General features: G+C 30.3%; 4 protein-coding genes across 4 annotated transcripts; 2 read left to right on the top strand and 2 right to left on the bottom strand.

Annotated features, from left to right (window-relative positions):
- Window positions 1-397: 397 nt before the first annotated feature.
- Window positions 398-2,916, bottom strand: LOC127081393 (glycosyltransferase-like KOBITO 1). Its single transcript, XM_051021652.1, has 5 exons — window positions 2,888-2,916; window positions 2,282-2,423; window positions 1,718-1,764; window positions 1,132-1,219; window positions 398-1,017 (listed from the first exon to the last, which is right to left on the bottom strand). Exons 1-5 carry the CDS (start codon window positions 2,914-2,916, stop codon window positions 736-738), a joined length of 588 nt encoding a protein of 195 aa, XP_050877609.1. The 3' UTR covers window positions 398-735.
- A 275-nt stretch (window positions 2,917-3,191) lies between these two features.
- LOC127085521 (ornithine carbamoyltransferase, chloroplastic-like) lies at window positions 3,192-4,143 on the bottom strand. The gene is made up of 2 exons (XM_051026040.1): window positions 3,873-4,143; window positions 3,192-3,732 (listed from the first exon to the last, which is right to left on the bottom strand). The coding sequence occupies exons 1-2, from the start codon at window positions 4,066-4,068 to the stop codon at window positions 3,362-3,364; spliced, it is 567 nt and encodes a 188-aa protein (XP_050881997.1). The 5' UTR covers window positions 4,069-4,143; the 3' UTR covers window positions 3,192-3,361.
- A 10,193-nt stretch (window positions 4,144-14,336) lies between these two features.
- On the top strand, window positions 14,337-18,787 carry LOC127085522 (vicianin hydrolase). The gene is made up of 13 exons (XM_051026041.1): window positions 14,337-14,550; window positions 14,899-14,968; window positions 15,109-15,167; window positions 15,276-15,351; window positions 15,521-15,592; window positions 16,017-16,104; window positions 16,200-16,452; window positions 16,673-16,788; window positions 17,156-17,370; window positions 17,478-17,509; window positions 17,692-17,794; window positions 17,885-17,993; window positions 18,445-18,787. The coding sequence occupies exons 1-13, from the start codon at window positions 14,374-14,376 to the stop codon at window positions 18,611-18,613; spliced, it is 1,539 nt and encodes a 512-aa protein (XP_050881998.1). The 5' UTR covers window positions 14,337-14,373; the 3' UTR covers window positions 18,614-18,787.
- Window positions 18,788-23,808: 5,021 nt separating this feature from the next.
- On the top strand, window positions 23,809-24,639 carry LOC127081395 (uncharacterized). Its single transcript, XM_051021653.1, has one exon. It carries the CDS (start codon window positions 23,809-23,811, stop codon window positions 24,637-24,639), a length of 831 nt encoding a protein of 276 aa, XP_050877610.1.
- Window positions 24,640-25,565: the final 926 nt, after the last annotated feature.

The raw sequence follows: 25,565 nt of genomic DNA on the forward strand, positions 1-25,565 counted from the left end.
AGCGCTTTTTACTAAAGCGCTTTCTAATCCCCCCCTTAGACAGCGCTTTTTACAAAAGCGTTGTCTAAGGTATACGAAATTTTTTGAAGCTTTTGTTTTAAACCACATTTTTTCCAGGTTTATAAACCAGAATTTCTACCTGTTTTCAACCAGATTTTGACAGACAATTATCACATTTTATATATGCCATTTTGGCCTTTTTTCTACCAATTTTTGGCTAACAAATATATATATATATACCAATTCAAACCACACTATTCTCAGTATTCTTAAAACTCTTCCACTTTCCTTTGTATGCAGGGTACTAAAGTATTGAAGCAATTCCAATGCCTACAAAAATTGGCAAGATATCATTTTCATTGTATGGATCATTTCTCCTTTTTCCAACTGGGAGAGATAATCTCAACCTGTATGTATAATGTATAGCATGCCTCTCTCAATGTGTATGAACAAAAAATAGAATAGGCCTCTGGTTTCCATTACAATAGCAGCCAATCTGCCCAGAAGAAATAGGAAAAGAATAATGAGCAGATAGAAAAGTCTGCCCTGTATGATACCTACACTAAGCCTACACTCTATACCTGAAATTTACATAAGCGCTTGGGTAATGATCGGGAAAAAACCCATGAATCCTAAAACTGATATGCCCATCATGACAGCCAGACGTGCTTCTATCGTTGCCTCTTTTAAAAAAATCTCCAGAATTTATGGCCATGGCAAGGAGTCAGTCGAAATCTAGGACGTATGGAAGTCAGCATCATCATAGCTGGGTGGAGATAATGGTGGAATTGCAGAGGGAATTGAATCATCTATAACCTCCAAGATTCTTCTTGCAATTGTTTGGGATACTCCACCAGCGTCAATTTTTCTAGAAGATATCATTTCTGATCTGTCATTCCTAGTTGAATTGCTACTCTCAACAGACTTTAAAAATTTGTCTTTTGATGTTGTTGTCTGAGCAGCTTTCGCAATCACCGAGCTAAAAACACCAGATTCTCTCAAACTTTGCATAATGACCTGCAAAAGCAATGTTTTGGAAGAAAAGTTTGGACGTTCTCTAAGAACGGTAAGGTAACAGTATAAATCGCTTGAGTAGAAACCAGAAAGGAAATTTGAGAAAATGAATCTTACCATGGGAGCATAAATGCGAGATAAGATGCCTTTTCTAATAAGTTTCATCGTTAGTGCTTTGTCTGTCCACACAATGTGTTCACGGTACCTAAATAGAAAAAAAATGTGACTTGAAGACAAATTGGTATACAAGTTGAGGCTGCTTTTATGTTAAAAACTATCACGTGATTTTAGGATAGACTACGAGCCACAAAATTTAATATGTTTGAGATGTTCATTTCTAGTCTTCATCTATGTATCTAATATTATTTTCTATTTATATTGTAAGATATTAATGTTCCAACAGAATCTTTATTTCAGGAGCCAAATCCACCAAATTCTCACTTCACACAACCTGAGCTCCTCGACATAGATTTACTATTCATTCCCACATAGTTCATGATTTAAATTACAAATAAGAGACTATTTAAATAATTCCATACAGTATAAGACTATGAATAACTATATGGACAAGTGAAAATGTCAATTACTGACATATATGACACAAAAAGTTTAACTGCTTATTTCAAACCCCTCCCAGGAAAACAATATAGCATTAGTTTAAGTAAAAAATTTGAAGTAATTATTTTCATATTCCTAAACTTACCATTGAAGCATTTCTTCCTCCGTAGCAGTTGAAGCAATTATGAACGCCTACATCAGACACAGAACAGAGTAGTCAGATTATAAATATATACCTGGGTGCAATTTAAAACTTCCTTGTCCCCCACCCCACTCAACAAACAATCAAAAAATGTACACTTGCGCAACTTCACAGCCGAATATGCTAGAAAGTAAAGAACAAAAACTCAATGAATAAACACCATTTATTTTAGGTTAGACATCAAGGGAAAAAGAGGCAATACTGTTTAATGAAATAGTAAACCAGGAACAACTAATTCTAAATTACAATGTTAAGAAATGAAAAATATTCTGAGGTAATGTCATATAACCAACCATGCACAGAAAATAACAAAACAAAACATAGCCTGAGTGCAGGGGCTTAAACAAACATCAAGATGCAAAAAATGATGATGGATATAAAAGTATTTGAAAAAGAAGAACGTAATTGCAGATAATAATGTACTCAATACACTTCAAGAAGTTAGTAGTAATTATGTTAACTAAAACTAGAAAATAGGAGAGCATGTAATGGGAAACTATAACTTACAGCTCTGTCAAAGTCTAACATGAAACATCTTTTTACATCATCTTTTGTAGGCTTGCAGCCACACCGATCACGTCTTGAAGTCAAATCAGAAAATTTGGTGTAAGTGTAATGCAGAACAGCAGCTTCTTCCAACTTGATCTCACTGTTAAAGGATTTGGTACAAATTAGAGTAAAATATGTACAGAAAAAAAATGCATTCTTCACTATTAATATTATATTATGGATTTAAACATTTTACTTATAATGGTATGGAATTAAACTAACATTAATTAGTTACTACTACGACAGAAAAATGTCCACACCTAAAAATAAAGACAGCTGACTGAAGACAGTATAAATTTCCGTCAAATTCGAAAAACCTTTTAATATAAGATCAACAGTTCGCAAAAAACTAAAAACAAAAACAAAAACACTTGCATGATATGAAACCAACATTCTCATAATTTTTTTATGGTTAGCCTGGGTATACTAGGCCTAGTCATAAACTCCAAAATACATGCCGATTCAATAATATCGCCCTTTAATTATAAACTAACATTGTTGTAAGATACATACATAATTGTCAAATGCGTGCTCATTAATTAACAATGTGCAGAACCAACTTACTTAGGTGTCTTCAAAGTAGCTACTCCCATTTTGATACTAAACACACCAAAATTGTAAGATTCTGCTAGTTATCAAAATATTCTACATAGTCCTCTTGAGGTCCTATATTAGCATCACATTTAAAATCCAATACCACACACCTAACCTATAGTACATGACAAAAATAAGAAAAACCTCATACCTTTCTTCAATTATCTGTTTATGTATCATAGTTGCATATTCACTTATTTTCTCTTTCAATTTATGCATGACCTATCGACATATTCCTATCTACAACCAATGCCAATAACCCTAACAGGTGTTTAATATCAAACATTATGCATGCTTTTTTCGCAATCCGATGCATGCATAACAGATCCAAAAGGATATAGAGGATTAATATTAATAACATCTCGAGACTACAGTCTCAATTACTCTTATCCTCAAAAGCCAACATCAGACTCCTCAATAAAACATAAACAAAGCTAAGCAACTCTAAGTGAACACCAACCAGCAGCAACATACCTGATGAGAAAAAACACGGGCCATAATGATATCGTTATAGCGAGACAAAACTCGAGCAACATCACGAGTCTCCTCTCGCTTCCCCATTTGAATGTCATTGGGTCCTAAGTAAATAGCATGACCACCTAACAATGAAAAACCAGTCTCAAATGAAACCCTTGTTCGCATGGATGGCTTTGCAAATATCATCGACATTGTCTTCCCTTCAAAAGGCCGAAATGTCCTGTCCCCTGATTTCAACAATGTTTTCACCTCAATAGCTCGATCCAATATCTTCAAAATAGTTTCCTTGTCAAAATCATCTATGTGAATAAAATCTTTCAACCCATTTCCAACTTTCGCTGTATCAGTAAGCAAAAAAAAAAATAGCCACTTGTTACTTAAATAAAATATTTAAAAAAAAATACTAAACCCTAATTTGATGAAAAGTAAATCTGAATCGGTTGATGTTGATGTTGAAGGTGAGGGAGAAGAGGATTACCGGTGAGAGTAGATTCGGCGGCGGGAGCGGAAGAGGTTCGGCATGAGATTCTTCTGAGTGGTGAAGGCGACGAAGAAGAAGAAGAAGAAAGAGAAACGGAAGGGGAATGGCGGAAATTGTGAGATGAGGGAGAAAGGTAGGGTTTGTGTGATCCAACGGTGGTGAAACAGTAACAGTGGGCAGTGATGACACCCATTTTCTCTTTACTTGGGATGTTTTATTCTTAGCTTCCTCAATTACACTCCGAACACAAGAGAATAATGTTGTTTATCAATTTATACAAGCACACTATCATAGCAGGTTATTGTTCTTGTTATTGTTTTATTTTTTAAAGAAAATAAGATATATACTTTTGAGGCCTTGTTTGTAGCACTTTTCTGTTTTAGATTTAAAAATATTTGAAAACCAATATTTAGGTATTGGTATTTTTATTTTGGCCTCTTCGAATTTTTTTTTTAATTTAAAGACTTTAGACAGCGCTTTATCAAAAGCGCTGACTAAGGTCTATATTTAAAAGCGCTTTCTAAAAGCGCTGTCTAAGGGGGGGTCTTAGACAGCGCTTTTAGAAAGCGCTGTCTAAGACCCCCCCTTAGACAGCGCTTTCATTATTTTTTTGGAACATTTTCCGTGTTTTATTTTAATTTTAACCTTAGACAGCGCTTTCTTTTAAAAGCGCTGTCTAAGATGCGCTGTTAAAAGTCATTTTTGGCGTAGTGCAAACAAAGATTTTGCACATGATGATCCCGAACATATACAGATTTTTGAGTTGACTATCCTCTAAACTAAACGGGGGGTTTTATACAGGCTAATCATAAACTGAACAAAGATTTTTACCGATCTGATCTCGAACCTGCTGAACTTTTACACCAGACTAAACTAGAAAATAAATAGAGATTTTAACTTAGCTGATCTCGAACCGATAAACATTTTAACTAGGATGAGCTCAAGAATTGGTGTAGAGATTTTCACTAACTGATTTTCATGAATCAAAAGAGAACTTTTTCTTCAATGAAAAAACTTATGAACCGGACAAAGATTTCCTAAGACAACCCCTCAATGCAAATAAGAGCTTTTACCTAGTTTAGCTCGCAACCAAAAATAAGAACTTCCTATGAAAGAATTATTCACTCAAGAGAAAATTTTACTTTTATCTAGTTTAGCTCGCAACCAAAAATAAGAACTTCCTATGAAAGAATTATTCACTCAAGAGAAAATTTTACTTTTGGTAAATTTACAATTTTGCGCTCATCCAAAATAATATTTATCACTTAAACTCAAGAACACTCTCGAAGCACTATAGCTAAAATATATGAGAAAATATGATAGATTTAAAGATGCGATGAGAGAAATAAAAAGTGAGGTTTTTCAAGTTTTATGAATGTTAAAAGGTGATAAAGAAGCTCTTTTTTATAAGTCAAAGCGTGGTGTAAAATTGGAAATAATTCACGGATCTATTAACTCGCCTAATCGACTAGGTACCTCAAATAATGCTTCATTGAAAATCGCTGAAGTGTTCCAAAAAAGTATGAGTTTCTCTATACTTGATATTTATTAGAGACTTTATTCTGGGATTGCTTTCTTCCGTACATGATTTCTAATTTTGTCTATAATATGTATCAAGATAATGAAAACAAATTATCTATTATGAATAGATACAGGAAAAAAAAAGTACTATAAAATAGATACATGATTTTCTTACACAAGATAATGACAGACAAATTGAATTATCCACTATTGAATTTGTCCAATTTTCATATTCATCCAATTTATTGGATGTGTCTGTCCCTTTATTCTGTAAAGATACTAATTTGGAGAGATTCATAATACCCTACTACTAGGCATGACAATATAATCCGTACCTGCGGGTACCAACCCAAACCCGCCCCGAAGTTGACGGGGAAAACCCGCTTTGACTGAGTTTGGGTTTGGGTTTTCCCCGATTTTAAAATATGGGGATCGGGTAATGAGGACACTAGTACCCACCCCGAACCCGTCCCCGAACCCGCCCCGTTTATTTTACTATGTACATTATTATTTATTTTTGATAATTTAAAATATTAAATATGTGGTCAATGTTTTGATATTTTAATTTGAATTTATTATTTAAAATATTTGAAATGTATGTATGGAATTTTTTAGATTGTTTTATTTTATTATTTGTAATGTAATTTTATTTTGGAAAAATAAATATTTCTATTAAAAAATTGATTTTACTAAATGAAATGGTGGCGGATTTGAGTTTTGATTCCTCATCCCTGTTTGGGTTTGGGGCAGGGAACGGGGATTGTTTGAGGATTCGGATTTGGGTTTGGGAGAGGTAAAACCCGTCCCTGACCCGCCCCGTTGCCATGCCTACCTGCTACTCCTATTGGATGTGTTTGTCCCTTTATTCTGCGGTAAAGTATGTATTTCATTTCAAACTTCCAAATGAAGTAATTTGGAGAGATTCAATTAATCATTATTGTTGATGCGAATCTCTGATATCATTTATTGTGAAAGATATTAATTAAAATACATTTAATATCAGATCAACAAATAATTAAATATTGTGTAAAATTAAAAGAGACATAATCATTATTATAAATAAATTTGATTTTTTGGATAATATATGTAGTCCATATATTTAAAGACTCTCTTATCATGCATTTTAATTATTATTAGTGTCCAAATATGTGGCGGGGCCTAGGCATTGTTGGCGTTATCCATAGATGAAATGTCCAAAAAAGATAAGGCCAAAAGGAAATTCAACTTTAATGACTTGGCCATTGGATTGAATGATTTCTTTATTGTGTAGATCTTCTACATGAATTATAAAATAGAATAAAATAATAACTTTCACGTTTTTCTAAGGAGATGGTTAATTGTATCATATAAAAGAATTAACATAATTATTAATTTATTTTAATTAAATTATCATTAAAATTAAATAAATAGTATAAGATAATTTTTAAATAAAAATATTAGATAAAATTATATTAGAAATCCTTTAAATTATTATTTTTAATATTATTTAAATCTTTTTTAATAATTGGTCATTTAGAGTGGTTTTTACTTTTTTTTTTTATTTTTTTTATTTTCAACATTTTAAAATATGTGATTATTATATTTATAGTTGCATTTCATCATTTAGTGGAATTAAAATTAAAAAAAAGTCCATTTTTTTTGAAAAATATAAAAGTGATTTTTTTAAAGTTAAAAAAATCGATTATTTTCAAAAATGAAAACCATTTTTTTCAAAAATAAAAGATACATATATATTTTTCCAAATAAAAAAAATTGAGTTGATGGATATTCATCCACTAAAAATATAATAATTGATGAATTAGATGAATTTTATTCTTAATAGACGGATTAGATTGAATATTTTAAAAAAATATTAATAAATTATTAATAGACTAATGAATTGACGCTCTATAACATAATCTCTATTTTTTTTAGATTATGATGTCTTTATTTGGAATTAAAAAATTTATTCATGTAAACTTGAATTTTATTTCGTCAATGTTTAGAGTTCCAAATTAATGAACCTATTAAAAATGAGATCAACCAAATAAAAAGAATAAGATAAGTGAAGCACAAGACACACAAATTACATCAAATTGAAGAATAAAATTATCTTCAGCTTGGAAAAGAAATTGTAATTTCACTGTGGTCTCTATTAAAATGCCTAGATTAAAAAAAAAAAAATCCTTTTTCCTTAAATGTTTCTTTCTCAACACATTCTTTAACGTAAATTAACCAATCGTATGAAAGACGAAGGGAGTAACAATGGCGAAGGGGAGATGGAGGATGAAGGAAGTGATATATGGAGAGATGGAGGATTTATGTTTCTTCTATTTTCTAAAATCATGTTTTTGTTTTGGATTTGTTTCTTTCTCTTCTCTTCTAATAATTTAATAAAAAAGAGCAAAACAATTGTTTGATTCTTAGTTCGATCAATATAATATGTTAAACAATTGTTGAAGGTTGAATAAGTGTTCTGTTATTTTAGAAATTTAAAAAAAGTTACGATTTTAGTTTGAATAATTGTTTTGTTATTTAAAAAAAGTTATGATTTTGATTATGTTTTTATATTTAATAATGTATATTTATGTTAAAAAATATTAAAATTAATCTTTTAATTTATAAAAAATAAATTTGATAAAAAATTTAGGACTTGTTTGAAACTATTTCCAATTTTAGTTCTTAAAGTTTGTTTTTCAAATCTATTTTAAAAAATTATTTTTAAGAAGAAATTTAACAAAAAATTCGTTTGATAAACTAATTTTTAAAAAACTCTTTTGAAAATATGAAAATGAAAAAACTTGTTTGATAATCTAATTTTTTAATAGTATTTTAAGAAGAGAATAAAAATATATATTTTATTATTTACTTTCAAAATCTATTTTATGGTATAAAATATTACAAATTTAAGAAAATTAATTGATATTTGGTCAAATACAAATAATTGGCTTAAATCAATTTTTAATTTTACAAATCATATAACACTTGTTTGTAATAATAATAAGAAAAAAACAAGTAAAAAATGGGATTCTAAGTTTAATAGAAAAAAAAATTATATAGTGAAAATAATTAAGAAACACAAAAAAAAATTAAGTAAAATAAATAAACATATTTGAAAAGGTTACTTATACATAAAAAGAGCATAAATAAAAGAAATAACATACTCTTTCAAATACGTTTTTCTATTTTATTTTTAAAATATAAAAAGTATTAAAATTACGTTAATGCTATTAATGAAAATTATAAATTTTTATGTTTTTTCTTTAAGTTTTATAATACTAAAAACTAAAAAGTAAGAAGCAAAACACAACTAAACTGTTTCACTTTTTTGCTTTTAAAAACTGAAAAATAGAAAAGAATTTTAAAACACTTTTGCAAAATATTATATTCAAACAAGTTTTTAAATTTTAAATTTTCAAAAACTAAAAAAGAGTTTTTAAGATGCATTTCAAACAGGCCCTTAGTATTTAGAAATATTTTTATAAAAATCATTTTTAAAAGTAAAATAAAAATCTATTTTTAAAGTTAAAATAAACATGCCCATTTAAAAATCGGACCAAACCGGTCGGTTCAACCGATTGGACCGAGAACCAAAAATGAATCTCGTTGGGTTAATCTTTCAAAATCGTCAATGGATCAAAACCAAAGTAAAACTGAAAAAATCGGATTGAATCCTCCAAATTCGAACCAAAGAATTAGAGTCGATTTTGTAAAACCGTCAAACTCAAAAAAAATTAACAAATTGACCATTTTTTTTAATTTTTAAAAAAAAATTAATATGTCAATATCAAAACTTAACATACATTCTCCAATCACAAAAATGAATTCCGTATTTTTTTACAACCATACAAACTTTTAATTTTTGTCACTCCGTTATAATTTCTCTTTCAATCACACTTTATTATTACCACACTGTATCTTTCAAGCATAGTCATAATGTCCAGTTCAATATTATTTGTCGTTCAAGTCAATATTGTTTGTTGTTCTCAATTATGACTTGTTTGTTGTAGTTCAATTTGAATTATGTTTTTGTTGATTAATTAAGTATATTGTATTATTTATTTTTCTATCTTATTTAATTTAGGTATTCTTAACTTTTTAAACTTTATTTTAATTTTGATTTGAATTAATTTAACTTATTTTATTATAATTCTTTAATTCGTACGAATTATTCTTAAATAAAGGTTGAAATGAAGTGTACAAGTATATTATGTTATTATATGCACTATCGATATTGTTGTATTAAATTTGTAATGGATTTTTGAAATATTTATTTTATTAAGTTGTGAACATATGATTATACGTGACATATTTATGAAATTTAGTTTCATATTATTAGTTTATTTAATAAATGGTTTGATCGTAGGTTTAATCGGTTGAGCCAGTTTAACCTTAAACCGGAAGTTTCGTCGATTCGATCTTCAGTCCAATTTTTAAAACATTGCCATAAACTCGTTCAATATCTAAGAGCATATGAGTTGACGAGCAAACACTTAAATGTTCTTTCTACAATCCACCCTTCTTATATGTCTTCAACTTGTTGACGTTAGTAGATTTCACTCGTCTAGGATGAAAATTTCATCTATGAATCACCATCCATTTAAAAATATGGATGAGTCCGATATATCTAAGTTATTTTAAAGATTCAATACGTATCTTATACTACCTATGTTCTTTTAAATAAGAGACAATTTAATTTTAGGTTCATTGAAGAACCAATGTATTTGGTCGGTTTATAGACTAGATATATTAATTATTAAATGAATCTAAAAAATGTTTTGTCTCTTATATAAAAGAACAGAGGTAGTATGATACTTCAAATATAAGTTATTGAATAAAATATAAATAATTTATTTATAGGGTTAAATATGTTTGTAGTCCTACTAAATATTTCAAATTTCACTTTTAGTTCCTCAAAATATTTTCTTCAAAAAATGATCATCCTAAACTTTTACATTCACACTTTTGGCCATTCCTGCAACTTAGCATCTGTTTTTACAATTTAGCGACTGTTTATTACTTAGCGACTGAATTAGCGACCGTTTTAGTATTGGAGATAAAAAGTGTGTATGCAAAATTTTAGGAGGACCATTTTTTGAAGGAAATATTTTGAGGGATTAAAAACGAAATTTGAGATATTTAGAAAGATAAAAAACATATTTAACCCTTATTTATAAAACTAATTTAATAAATAAAAAAATGAAGAAAGAAGTTGGAAAAATATATAAATATAAATGATCAACGTAAAAATTATACTTACGAGCACCACAATTGTAATATGGTAACGTTTAGCCATTCATCCCCCTTCAAAAATTCCTTAATAGTAGGCTTAGGAAGTACATAATACTGATCTGGAACATGACTTAATTGAACATTTTCACGTATATCTGGAAGACTCTGTACTATCATTTATAATCTTTGAATGATATCTACTTGTTATGGTGTGGTTTCAATATTGTCTTGGTGGGAAGAATAACTTTATTTTGTGTTTGTACCACCCATTACTTTCTCTTAATTGTCCAACTGATTTGAATTTGTTTGGTTGAGTAAATCCAATGAACTTAATCTCTGCATCATAAAAACAATAGAAGTACAATACAAAAATTAAAAACACAAATAATAATAATAATAATAATAATAATAACATATAACACAATTTTTTTAAATTATACTTATACCTCAAGCACATCACAGGTACATTTCACGAATATCCTCTTATGCTTCTTATTATTCACCCTTTTTTCTCCACCTCATCCAACCTCTCTCACTCCTCTTGCTCCTTCTAAACCCGTTCCCACACCCGCTGTAACAATCTCCCAGTCTCATCCTGCAACACCCTCTCCTGCTCCTCCATCTGCATCCTCCGACGTTCCACTTGATTCCGCTTCTCCCTTTCCTCCACCAACTTAACAACAACTATCTACTCAATCTCTTCCTTACTGTGTACTTTTCTAGTTGATCGAGATCGTTCATAAAAAGTCTTGAAGTCAATGCCTCTTCCAAGACCAGGACATGCACAAGACGCTTCTCGGTTCCAATCGCTTCAACCATGATGTCATGACGATCTTCTGAAACAAAGAGGTCGAATTTGGATTGTTCAACCAATACATCCTACAACACAGAGAAAATTACATCATCACCAAGTTGATTTAACCAAATTAAATAATATTATTGAAAAAATCTTCTTACAATCTTTTTAGCCACTTCGCGTGTAGCCTATGATGTGAACTCACCGCCATTTCTTTGACGTGCCCACTTCCATTTCTCATGGTGTGATGGTTGAGATGTAGTGCAATCAAGGCTTATAGAATCACCCAACTCTTGTTCCCTTTATTTTCTTTTTTCTTCAATCGTCTTCTTTTCAAGTTTGTCATATCCTCAACGAGACAATCTATGTGGATAGACATTTCTAGATCTATTAAGCTTTCCTTTTTTTTTTGCTATTAGTCAAGAAGTCGGGAGTGGTGCGAGACTTTACAAATTCCTCCCAAACATCCTGATCAATAAATAAATACATCACATATGAATATTTTTCTTTACTTTTAGTTGTTGGATGAGTAATATAGTCATGGATGAGTTGTGTCTTAAAGCCCCTCCAATGCTCACCAACATATGTAAGCACTTCCTTTTTCACCTTACTATCATTCGAACTAACATTAAACACTTCCTATGTTTACACAATAGAGTTGTTATCAATATTAAACAAAAAATTAAATGATCATACATACTTGTAAAACTAATCATAAAATTCAATATAAATACTGTAATATCGGTCCATAAGTTATCTTTCAAATTATCATCAACTTCGTGCTAACTATCCAACAAAATAATCACTTTACTTCTACTTTATAATGCAGCGTAACCCATAAAATCCTGAGCATGTTCATCATAAGCCTTTTCGGTTGCAACATCAACTCTAACCGGGAAGCGGATGTCGTTTTCGTGGACATTTTTCACCTTGATATACATCGCGGAACCTTTAGATTTTCTTTTATGTTGTGCATTTGTAAAGATAGTTGTATGACTCGTGGAGGTTAAATTCATCGAGACACCAACATCTTTCAGGTGAGTCGTTGATGTTTTATTATTTGTATATCGGCCATGACTATTTAAATAAAAAATAATGATTGATGAGAAACCATTTAAGTGATATGAACTAAAACCATTTCAGTGATGTTGTTTGATAATATAGATGATGTTCGTGTTGATATAAACCAAAACTATTTCAGTGATATGAACTAAAACCATTTCAATAATATAAACAAAAATGTGATAAAGAAGTAACTCAAACGTGATGACGAAGAAAATAGAGACGATGTTCGTGTTTTGGAAGAGTTTTAATGAGAGAGTGACGATGAAATCGCCTAGGGTTTATGCGCTGATAATGACGATGAAATCGCCTAAGGTTTATGCGCTGATAATGGCGATGAAGTTAGAGCGATGAAAGATAAACGAAAAATTAGAGACTAGTTCTTTGAAGTATTTCATGCAAAATATTCCCATATCAGTTTTTAGGGAAAATCAATGTTTATTCATTAATTAAAAAAAACATTATAGCGCCATATTCTGGGAAATCAATTAAAATATCTTTCACGTTGGTTTTTAAGGAAAACCGAGATATATGAGTTCATAAAAAAAAGCTTTTGAAAAAAAATATTAATAAATATTGACACAATATATTACCTAGCTGATACATGTACTCGACGTTAATACAAATAAAAAATAAAAATAAATAATAAAAGATTAACATAGAAAAAAAGTAGTTGAAAATGCGTCAAATGAGAAATACTAAATAAATTATAGAAAATAAAAATAACATAAAATGCACTAATTAGGATTCAAAGCAATATCTCTATATATATCACCTCGAATTTTAAACAGAGAGAAAAGATTTTTAGTAAAATAAAATATGACGCTCTTAGGATATTTTTTCCTCGATTTTTTAATATTCAAGGTGAAAATTTTATCATAAAATATCTTATTTGTAGCAGTGTCTTCTATATATTCTCATATACTTTAATATAGGAATAATGTACCCTACTTGATTATGAAAAGTTATGAGATTTTGAATCTTTTTTAGGATGTTTCTTTTAAAGAATCAAAGGAAGTTGATTAAACTTTGTGTCACCTATGAACAATTAAATTATACATTTGATATATAAATAAAAAATCAATATTATATCTTTGTTAAAAAAATTAATATGAAAATTAATAGTATACTATTTCATAATTTTAATAAACAAAAATTAAATTAAATAAGCGGGCTACCTGTAACTCGGTCGGGTTAGCCCAATTAAACACCAAGATTTTAAAAGGTCGGATTTAAAAGCTTGTACAACAACAACCGAGCTCTAATTTTCTGATTTTCTTGTTCAAGTTCATAAATTTTTGCGGATTTTTGAGTTAGCTCGGTTAATTTGTTCCGTTTTTACTGACACTAACTCTATTGCCGTCTCTCGACTCAGGCGTTGTCAGAGCGATTCTATGAGGCTTCAACCTTTGATCTTTCTTCTGCAACTTTACTTTCATACGATTTCATTCTCTATCACTTAAAGTTTTATGATACATATGTTTGCCGATTATTCGTGCTTCATCTTGAAGTATAGTGTCATCAAATCAAAAAACACATAAAGAATTTCACATTTCATTTCTACCAAAGAGATTAACGAAAGGATTGAACCCCTCCAACGTACTTATTAAAGAGATACCTCTTTTTACAACTAGACAATCATTGAAAATTGTTTCTTCATAATTTCTTCTGCCATCTTTAAAAGAGGGACACACCAAAACATGTTACCATGTACCCCACTGTTTTTTTTATACTATTTTAAAATATGTGAGATTTTTCCCATAGATAATCATTGTCATTGAGAATGATGATACATACCAAAAAAATCAATTATTTTCAATAATCTAATTAAAAAATAAGCCACAGTCAACTCTTTTGCATTTAAATAAGATATCACCACTCCACATTTACACATCAAAATCTGCAGCCATGAGAGCCATAACTCCTTCCCTCCTCTATCTTTGTTCTCTTGCTACCCTTTTGGCTGTTGTAACTGGAGCTGAAACTCCTTCACATGAAGTGCATCCAAGTCACTATGCTACAACATTCAATAGGACTCTTTTTCCTTCCGATTTTTTATTTGGAATCGGTTCTTCTGCTTATCAGGTTCTCACAACCAAATAACTAGCAACAATGCGCTCGTTCAACTTTTTTGAGGTTATCTGTTGATTAGCCACAATTTAAGCACGACAAAATAAATAGAGATTCAAATTAATCATGATTTAACTGTAACAATATTTTATGAGATCTTATTTCGTTACGGTTTAATCTTGAAAATTTTTAAATCATGTACAGTAGTCTGCATTGCATGCCTTCAAAGACGACTATGATGTTAATTCCTCGAGATTTATGACGTGCTCATTTATAATGACATGTTATTTTTGATAGGTGACCGATCAACTTATAATAATTGATAATCAATTATTCATTCTCTTTTTGTGCTAACAATTCAAGGTAGAAGGAGCTTCAAATATAGATAGGAGGGGAGCAAGTATATGGGACACTTTCACTAAACAACATCCAGGTTACTTTATTTATTTATTTATTATCTATTTATCTTTTCATGATCAAATTTTTGTATTCATTTTTTATTAAATTTTTGAATTCATATGAATCTAATTAAAAACAATAAAATCTCTCTTTTTCTATGTCTTGATTGAGCAGAAAAAATTTGGGACCACAGTAGTGGTAATATAGGTGCTGATTTTTATCATAGATACAAGGTACACTTAACTCAAAGTTTTCAAAAAAATTTGTCTTTGTCTTTGTTTTTGTGAGAAAAATAAATAATAAGTACTGTATATTTAATAGAAACTTAAATTATTTTGTAGAGTGACATCAAAGTTGTTAAAGAAATTGGGTTGGACTCATACAGATTCTCCATCTCATGGTCAAGAATATTCCCAAGTATGATATCATGTGATGATTTGAAGATTTTTCATCTCAATTATAATAATAATAATAATAATAATAATAATAATAATAATAATAATAATAATAATAATAATAATAATTATTATTATTATTATTATTATTTTTTAGTGATTTTGATTGTGTAATGATATATCATATGCAGAGGGCAAGGGGGAAGTGAATCATTTGGGTGTTAAATTCTATAACAATCTCATCAATGAGATCTTAGCAAATGGTAAACAATTCTTATAATTTATTTTTCATTCTCTAATCTAGAAAATGTCAAATGGTCTGTAGTAAGAGTCCGATCATATAATTTTAGAAAATATTTGAATTTCGTCTGAGATCTTTGTAAATTCAGTCGTGAGTGTTTGATCATATAATTTAAAAAATAAATTGTAAATTCCATCTCAGGCGTTTATATGTTCAATTGTAAGAGTTTAATCATGTAATTTAAAAAAATTATTTGATAAGTTCAATAGTAAGAATCTGATATATAATTTTAAAAAATTGTTAGAGACGTTCGTAAATTTAATCTAAAAATTTGATCATATAATTTTAAATAACAAAGTTTAAATTCCATCCTAGACCTTTGTAGAATCACTATTATGGACGTTTTAATTTATATAGAAAACCCTATGGACTAATTTTGATGGCAGACTTAATACCATTTGTAACACTCTTTCATTGGGATCTTCCACAAAGTCTTGAAGATGAATACAAAGGATTTCTAAGTTATAAAATAGTGTAAGTAACACCATATTTCCAAATTATAAATCAATATCCTATTATTTGAAATCCTTTAAAAAATCAATTTATTCATTATTTAATGGATAAAACAGGAAGGATTTTGAAAACTATGCTGATTTTTGCTTCAAGACATTTGGAGATAGGGTTAAACATTGGGTGACACTTAATGAACCATTTTCCTTCACCATCAATGGTTACAATGGTGGCACATTTGCACCTGGTAGATGTTCTAAATATGTTGGAAATTGCGAACATGGTGACTCATCTACAGAACCATACATTGTTGCTCATAACTTGATTCTTTCTCATGCTGCTGCTGCCAGATTGTACAAGGCCAAATATCAGGTAATTGGCAAAAAAATTTTTATCAAAAATTGATAGATATAAAGTATAATATAGTGAAAATTGGAGGACATGCTAGCAAAATCATATGTAAAAATTCTCGACCGTTGATTCTTAATCAGACGGCTAAAATGAATTGTAGTCGGAAAAATATCAAAAACTCTGATGTCATGATCGAGAAACTACATACTCCATGACATAAAATTTACTTGTGTTGTCATAGGCTCACCAGAAAGGAAATATCGGAGTCACGTTAGTGACTCATTTCTTCGAACCATATACCAATAGTGTTGCCGATCGTCAAGCTGCAAGTCGAGCACTCGACTTCTTTTTCGGATGGTAAGAATTTTTAAGTTGAGTCGAAGTTCAATAATCTACAAAATTTGAACTATTTTAAAATTATGAATTAATTTCTTTTATTATTAGAGTGATATTATTACCATTCGACAACTATCATAGTACTTATTAAATCGATTACAAAGTTAAATTATTTTCGGTTAGCCGACATTAATTGAAATTTTTTTTATATGATAAATTATTTTTATCTAATAACTTAATAACTGAAACTTCACCTCATAAAGATGAATAAATGTAGTATCGTGAATTTGAATATGTATCTCTACCGTCAGATGGTTAACATCTAAGCTGATTTAATCGAATTTTTACATGACAAACTTAATAACGGAATCTTATTAATTTTTTTCAGGTTTGCTCATCCTCTTACATATGGTCACTATCCTCAATCTATGATATCTTCCTTAGGTAATAGACTTCCCAAATTCACAAAAGAAGAATTTGAATTGATCAAAGGCTCCTATGATTTTCTTGGTGTAAATTATTACTCCACATATTATGCACAAAGCATTCCACCAACAAGTGTCAACAGAACTTACTACACTGATATTCAAGCAAATGTTACTCGTAAGTACTTTAGAAAAAAAATCTAAACATGTCTTATAAAAAGTTTTCTATTGCATTTTAACATTAACCTAACAACACAAACATTCAATTTTTTTTCTTGATCTCAGCATTGAAGAATGGTGTATCTATCGGCCCCGCGGTATGATTTTTTATCGATCGATTACAATTCAATCGTGATATTCAAATTTCTAACAAACTGAATACAAATGCGATATATGATAATGTCACGATTGTGGACTATAATTTAAAATCATATTATATAAATATCATTTTTTATTATTTCTAAAAAGTTTAATATTGTGTAACTTTATATTTGTGCAGACTGATTTGAACTGGTTATATGTGTATCCAAAGGGAATTCATGATCTTGTAAAACACATAAAAGATGTTTACAAGAATCCACCAGTTTACATTACTGAAAATGGTAATTAATTAATTATAAAGTTTACTATTTATTTAATTGAATGAATGTGTTAATTATATTATTAATTTATTTTTTTTGTGAATTTTTTAGGTATTGCTCAATCAAGGAATGACTCAATACCAATCAATGAAGCTCGTAAAGATGGTATTAGGATTAAATATCATGATGAACATCTCAAATTTCTTCTTCAAGGAATAAAGTATGAGTTAAACAGTTCATTTATTTATATTTTGACACACTAATAATAGTATTACCTTATTGTATTATTTTATAAAATATTTCAAATAAAACTGTTAAAAAAACTGCTGAATCAAACAACTAAATTAAACTTAAAATAATTGTACAAACATAAATAGTGTTACGTAAATAGTTTTAAATTGAAATAAATGACAAAATCAAATCAAAAATGAAAATGAAAATATTTAAAATAAATTTAAAAATTAAATGGGTTTATTTTGAAAAAATATATATTTTAATAATATGATATATGGTTCAAAATTCCAAACAATTATATAAAATTAATAATTTTGATTCTATTCAATTTAAAATAAATTAAAATGATTCTATTCAATTCAGACTAGACAATAATAGTACTAGTAGTACTTGTATAGGTCACAATGAATTGAATAATTATGTGATTTTGTTTGCAGAGATGGTGCAAATGTGAAAGGTTACTATGCTTGGTCATTTTCCGACAGCTATGAATGGGATGCAGGCTACACAGTACGATTTGGAATCTTATATGTTGATTTCAAAGACAATTTAAGAAGATATCCAAAGTATTCTGCTTTTTGGCTCCAAAAGTTTCTTCTCAAATGATTGCTCATATTTTGCTCTTCATTTTGCATGCCTAAGATTTTCAACTTTGTTAGTATTATTTCAATGTCACCTTTGTACTCCTCTAGTCTTAGAATGATTGGTGAGTTTAAATATGTAATTGTTAATGGCATGGTGATGGTGAAATGAGTAAGCAATATAAATAAATTGTTGGAATAACTCTCTTTCTTTCTCTAGCTATTCATAGTTTAATTATTTGGTTTATGTTTGATTTAATTTTTTTTTGTAAGAGTGAAAATCAATTCTATATTTATAATTGATTTTGAAATATTTAATTATTTTAAAATAAAATCGATTATGTTTCTTTAATTAATTTTATTTGAAGTTATAATTTGTAGCTTTTGAATTTAAACATGAATTTTATATTAAAATTTATTGTTCAACTAATTTTTACATAAATGAATTAAAAATAAACCACTTTATATCAAACTCACTTTTAACAAAAATTAATTCTACAAAATCAATTCACTCAAAATTAATTCTTATTACCGCATAACCAAACTTACACTTCATTTTATGAAGAATGCTGGGTGATTATATATTTATGGTCATTCTCACCATGTTTATATATTTATGGTCATTCTCAACATGTTTCCCTGAATTAAGATGATTTAGAGACATATATTAAAAATTTAATTTGTTAGTTGTTGATTAATTCAATTATTTTGTTAGAGATTTTACTGGACTTTAGCAAGTTTGTTAGATCCAAGCCCAAGTGCAATTCATATCCCTTGGCATTTACCTCGTAAGATTAACTTTTCCATATATAAACTTTCAATCCATTCATTTCAGGCCAACGGGCTTCATTCATTCACATTGTAATATGACATTAGAGATCAAGAATCAATTTGAGCCTCTTTCATCCGCAAACCTTTCCTAGGTTTTTCTCTGCAATTCCCTTTCATCTTTCCCACTTTCTTTCCCATGTCTTCCAATGACGAAACCCATAACAATTTCGTCACCAACAACAATTCCACCAATGACCATTCCATCATCATCGATTATTTATATCCAACATCACCCAAAGATCCTACTCAAAACTTTAGAAGTCCTTATTACCTTCATCCCCATTAAAATCTTGGCCTCATTCACGTATCTCTCTCCCTTGACGATAACAACTATCGTAGATGGAGTAAATGCATGCGTCAATCCCTTACATCGAAAAACAAGTTATCATTCATTAAAGGAACCCTCCGAAAACATAATTTCTTGGATCCCAATTTTAAGCTATGGGATTGAGCTAATAACATGTTTCTTTCATGGATTAACCGAACCATATCTCTTCAAATTGCACAAAGCACCTTCTATTTCTATACCACCTTCAACCTCTGGAAAGATCTCCGTGAAAGATTCAGAAAGGGTAAACATTCACGTTTCTCCAATCTATTACTCAATCTTCACTCCATCAAACCCTAAACCTTCTTGATCTCAATATTCTTTGGGATGAACTTGAAGATCTTCGTCCTACACCTTCTTGTTCTTGTTCCACACCTTGTACATGCAATCTTGCAAAAACAGTTCGCAATTACAAACACCTCGACTATGTAACCTATTTTCTAAATGGATTAAATTATGACTACCATACATCCAAATCCTCCTTCTTAATTCATACCCACCATTAGTAAGGTTTACTCACTCATTGTACAACAAGAAATTTCCATACCCTTATCTTTAACAATTCCCTCTACCATCCTTTTTGCATATTACAATAACTATTCTGGGTGTGGTAAAGGAAGAGGTTAACTCAGAAACACCATGTTGTATACAAAGTGCAACAAAACTAACCATATGATTGATAATTGCTATTTCAAGCATGGTTTCCCTTCTGGATATCGCAATAGAAGCACAAAACCTTCATCAGATTCCAAAGCAACAACCAACATGGACAAGCAAAATGTCATCTCAAAGAAATATTATCAGCATTTCCTTTAGCCTCTTCAACAATCCAATAAATATGATCAGACTCTCAATCTAGATAAGCCTTCCCCTGCTGATACTCCTCATCTAATTTCAAATATCTATAATATAAGTAATGACCTAAACCAATCTTCTATGCGGATTCTTGATTCAGGGGCATCAGATAATGTATGCCCACATATCAAATGTTTTTATGACATTAGAATGATTCAATCAGTGCACATTAATTTTCCTAATGGGAACACCCTTATAGCCAACTTTTCTGGAACAATCTTCCTTAACAATAATTTACATCTGCATAATGCCATTTTCAGACCTGAATTTCAATTTAGTCTTATTTCAATTTCTCGACTATGCCAAAATTTGCTATATAAACTTTATTTCTCACACAACTCCTGTCACATTCAGGATGTGTCTACAAAGACGATGATTGAAAATGCAATCCTGCATAACAATCCATACATATTGCACACAAAACCTTCACACACTCTACACTTTCGACATGCTCAGTTAGCTCTGTTTGTTGCAATGATGTAAATAACTACACTAATATTTGGCACAATAGATTATGTCACCCATCTAATGAGGTGTTACACACTATGTCTAAAACTTTTTCTTCTATCAAATATCGTAAGAACTTGATTTTTCATTCTTGCCATCTCGCTAAATAATGTCGTTTATATTTTCCTACTAGCATTTTTGCCACTTCTCATTATTTGAATTAATGCATATGAACATACAAACTCCTATTAGTATGCATTCTATAGGTGGTTTTAAATATTTTATGATCATAGTTGATGATTTTTCTCATTATACATGGACTTTTTTGATGCACGATGAATCTGAAACCAGAACTCATTCAAAATTTCATTACATACTCTCAAACTTTGTTTTCATGTAAAATTAAATCCATATGTAGTGATAATAGAATTGAATTCATCATGCCCTCTTACTATGAATTTGTATTTTGCATCAAATAAGTTCCATTGAAACGCCTCAACAAAATTCTATTGTGGAAAGAAAACATATGAACTTATTAAATGTGATTCCTTCCCTCATTTTTCATGCTAAATTATCTAAGCATTTTTTTTGTCTTTTTTCTTTATGTCATGCTACTTATTTAATGAATATACTATGTACCCCTACTATTAACAACCAAACTCCTTATGAGCCGCTCTTTAGAGAACCAATATCCTATGTTCATCTTATAACATTTGGCTGCCTCACTTATGCTACAACCATAACTAGACATAGGGATAAACTTGACCCTAGAGTTAGTAAATATATTTTTCTAGGCTACCCTAATGGAACTAAGGGACATCTCCTCTTTGACCTTCAAACTAAATTAACATTTATATCCATAAATTGTTACTTTTATGAAACTAAATTTCTATCTACTTCTCACAATCTATCAATTTCACCTTCTGATAATCTACCATAATCAACACCTTAAAACACCATTTTCCTTTTTGACTATCTCGTTGACTCTATACAAGTCACTACCCAAACTACATAACTAACCAACCAAACTGAAATACCAACTTCATCAACCCAAAACATTTCTTCTCCAACTCAACATTCACCTATTTAGGAAACCATTAACCAACATTGATAAGCAACCTCCTACTAGAAAATCCACCATAACTAAAACCACACCTACTTACTTGAAAAATTTAACTTGCCACACTTATCATTCTTCTACACCTTATGATATTTCAAAATTCATTTCTTACAATAATTCTTCTCTTGCATTTTACTCGTTTATTGTTGCAATTACTACTACTTGTGATCCCACTACATATAAACAAGTCATATCTCATCCAAATTGGATACAAGTGTTGGAACAAAAATGTTAAATACTATGTCCCTTAGGTTTTGATGATATTAAAATATTTACAGAACAACTGGGTATACTAACATTTGTTCAAGTATGCAGGAATATATCATTTAGAACATATGAAGAAATGCTTGAAGAATCTGAATCTGAAGATCAGACTCTGGCTCTAAAGATCCCTTCATAATATTCTGCCTCTGATGGAGATCTAGACTCTAAAGAATCCAACTCTAAAGAAAGTCAACCTCTGATGACCCATAATTTGAAGCTTCAGAAGCTAAAGAAGATGGCTCTGATGTGATCAACCTTTGAAGAGTGAAGTTTGAAGGAAAGTCAACCTCTAAAGCAGAAGCTCTTCTACCAAGGCAACTCTGACAAATTCAGAACCTTTTTGATCATGTGAAGACTGAAGGAAAAATCTCTTCTTTGATGCCTGAGCCTCAACAGACCATTCCTCTTGTAGAAAGGTGTTTACTTGATGTGTTTAATCAAGTACAAAGGTTAACCAACCTTTTGGTGAAAGTCACCAATGTCTCTTTTCTCTCTTCTCTATATAAGGAGTTGCAGATATAAAAAGAACATTACCAAACTTTTATATAACACTCTGATACAAACTCTATTAATTGACATTCAAAGAGAAGCTACACTGTCCAATTTACAATACTTAGAAAATATTAACTTTGTATATATTTTAGAAGTTCTTAAGTATTAGATTCTTTCTAAGTTGCATTACGACTATACCATTGAATGCATATCAAGTGTAACTTATTACCCAAATCTCTTAACAGTTTGTTATAGAGTCAGAAGTCTCTTGCTTGTGTACTTAAGCATTTGAATTCTTTAGCTCATGTGCTAGAGCAAGGAAGTCTCGAACTTGTGTGTTTGAGCAAGGAAGTCTTGAGCTTGTGGGCTTGAGCAAGGAAGTATCAAACTTGTGTGTTTGAACAAGGAAGTCTTATACTTGTGTGTGTAAGCAAAGAAGTCTCTTTCTTGAATGCTCGAGTAGTTGTAATCAGATCTGGTTATAGTGGAAATCCCTTGGAAGTACAAGGGGACTGGACTACTCTCAAGTTGTGAGAGGAACCAGGATAAACTGCTCGTGTATCTGATTTTACTTTCCTTCTTTTGTACTTACTTATATCCATTGTTTTCAACTCTAATCATCCAAATCAGATTATGGTTCAGAATTTGATAAGGTTATTCAGAAGTCAGACATAGTTTTTGAGTCAGACTTTGAACCTTGTGTTCAGAATCTGATATGGAATCATTAGAAGCAGAAGCTCTCAAAGCTTAAAATAAGAAAAATACAACATAATTCAACCCCTCTTCTTGTATTCTTCTCACCTTCAGTTGGTATCAGAGTCTGGTTTGTGCTAAACACGTAACAGTGGTACATAAAAGATCCTAAGAAAAATATTTATTCTTCATGTCAGGTGAATCTGAAGTTATTGGTTCGGGTGGGGGTTCTCCTCCTCGTGGTAATAATAATAATGATGAAAGTACATCTGATAGTAATAACTATGTTGCTAGACCTCCAACATTCAACGAAGACTCCACTGAATTCGAATGGTGGAAAACCAAGATGCACACTCATATCATAGGTATTGATGATAATTTATGGGACATCTTGGAAGATGGTATTAACATTCAAGTTAATAGTGTTGGAATGATATCTGATAGGAAATATCTCACACCTTCTCAGAAGAAGTTATACATAAAACACCATAGAGTAAGAGGTATCTTTGTTGATGCTCTACCTCATTATGAGTATATCAAAATCATTGATAAATCCACAACTCATAATATCTTTAAATCCACGTGTGTTGCATATGAAGGGAATCATGATCAACAGGTTCGGGAAGCTAAGGCTAACGTTTTGGTTCACAGATATGGGTTGTTCAAGACGAAGGATGATGAAGACATTGAAAGCATGTTATCTAGGTTTAAAATTCTTGTGTCTGGTCTTCAAGTGCTATACAAAAGCTATACTAGCTCTGACCACAGTCTTCTTGTCAAATTCAGACCCAAGGTAACAACTATCCAGGAGGCTAAAGACTTAAACACATTAAGTCTTGAAAGTCTTATAAAAAATCTCCAAAGTCATGAGATGGATCTTAATGGATATGAACCTTTCAAGAAGTCAAAGTCTCTTGCCTTGAAATCTTTTGAAAAATTTGCAAAGGATATAAAGATCTGGAACTCTAAAGAAGCTTCTCAATCAGAAGCTTTTGAAGAAGATTCGATAGTCATGAGATGACCTTTATAATTTAAAGATTTCAATACTTGACCAAGAAGAAGAAAAAATTCAGTGGTAGAAGCAGTGGCTTCAGAGGACCAAGTTCAAGAGATAACAAAGATGATCAGAAGGGCTACTTCAACTGCAAGATGTCTGATCACTATATTGTTGAATGTCTAGAGCTGCAAAAGGACAAGGCAAATAAAGGAAGGTTCCAAAAGGACAGTTTCAAAAACAGATTCAAGAAGAGTTTCATGGTTGCATGGGATGAACTTGACAAAGAAAAAGACTCGTAGAAAGATGAAGATCAAGCCAATCTTTCTTTGATGGCTCTTACATCTTCTGAAGCAGAATCTAATTCAGGTTCTGGTTCAGAATCTGAGGAAGATGAGGTATTTTCTAAATTATCTTGCTCTATTTTTTTTACCTTTATTTATGAACTTATGAGTAGGTGTCAAAAAGGCCAAACACACGATAAAATTAACAAAATAGTATGATCACTTAAAAGAGGAATTAAAATTTGTTCAAAACAAGAATGTAAATCTTGAGAGGGAACATATTACTCATGTTAAATATGTATTTGATAAGATTCTTGATAAGCATGAAATAAATCTGCAAGAATTTATCTCAACTAGCCTTGAAATAACCAAACTTGCATCCATGATTTATGGTGTAAGTAGGAACAAAGGAAAAGGTCTGGGATATTGTCAAAAACCTGTTAATCCAAGGAGTGAAACCTTGATTAAACCCTCACATCCTTCCTCTTCTAAATCTACTAAAAAAGGGCTAGACGACTATTTTGTACCTGAATCTAACAATGCAAAGATTTGTTGGTGTAAACCCTAGAGGCCAATAAATACTCTTGGTACTTGTATCGAATTATTTATTAATAATAAAAGGCTTTTTCTTTATTATGTTTGTTTAATGAAGTCCCTAGAATAGCTAGT

The sequence above is a fragment of the Lathyrus oleraceus genome, chromosome 5, assembly GCF_024323335.1.
Source record: "Lathyrus oleraceus cultivar Zhongwan6 chromosome 5, CAAS_Psat_ZW6_1.0, whole genome shotgun sequence".
Classification (NCBI taxonomy): Eukaryota; Viridiplantae; Streptophyta; class Magnoliopsida; order Fabales; family Fabaceae; genus Lathyrus; species Lathyrus oleraceus.

Coding starts and splice junctions, on each gene's coding strand:
- LOC127081393 (XM_051021652.1), bottom strand. CDS start 2,916: ATGGGAGTAGCTACTTTGAAGACACCTAA. Junction 1,220..1,717: donor GAGGAAGAAATGCTTCAATG/GTAAGTTTAGGA, acceptor TTTTCTATTTAG/GTACCGTGAACACATTGTGT. Junction 1,018..1,131: donor CTCGCATTTATGCTCCCATG/GTAAGATTCATT, acceptor TTGCTTTTGCAG/GTCATTATGCAAAGTTTGAG.
- LOC127085521 (XM_051026040.1), bottom strand. CDS start 4,068: ATGGGTGTCATCACTGCCCACTGTTACTGTTTCACCACCGTTGGATCA. Junction 3,733..3,872: donor CGCCGAATCTACTCTCACCG/GTAATCCTCTTC, acceptor TTACTGATACAG/CGAAAGTTGGAAATGGGTTG.
- LOC127085522 (XM_051026041.1), top strand. CDS start 14,374: ATGAGAGCCATAACTCCTTCCCTCCTCTATCTTTGTTCTCTTGCTACC. Junction 14,969..15,108: donor TTTCACTAAACAACATCCAG/GTTACTTTATTT, acceptor TTGATTGAGCAG/AAAAAATTTGGGACCACAGT. Junction 17,371..17,477: donor TATTCAAGCAAATGTTACTC/GTAAGTACTTTA, acceptor TCTTGATCTCAG/CATTGAAGAATGGTGTATCT.
- LOC127081395 (XM_051021653.1), top strand. CDS start 23,809: ATGTCAGGTGAATCTGAAGTTATTGGTTCGGGTGGGGGTTCTCCTCCT.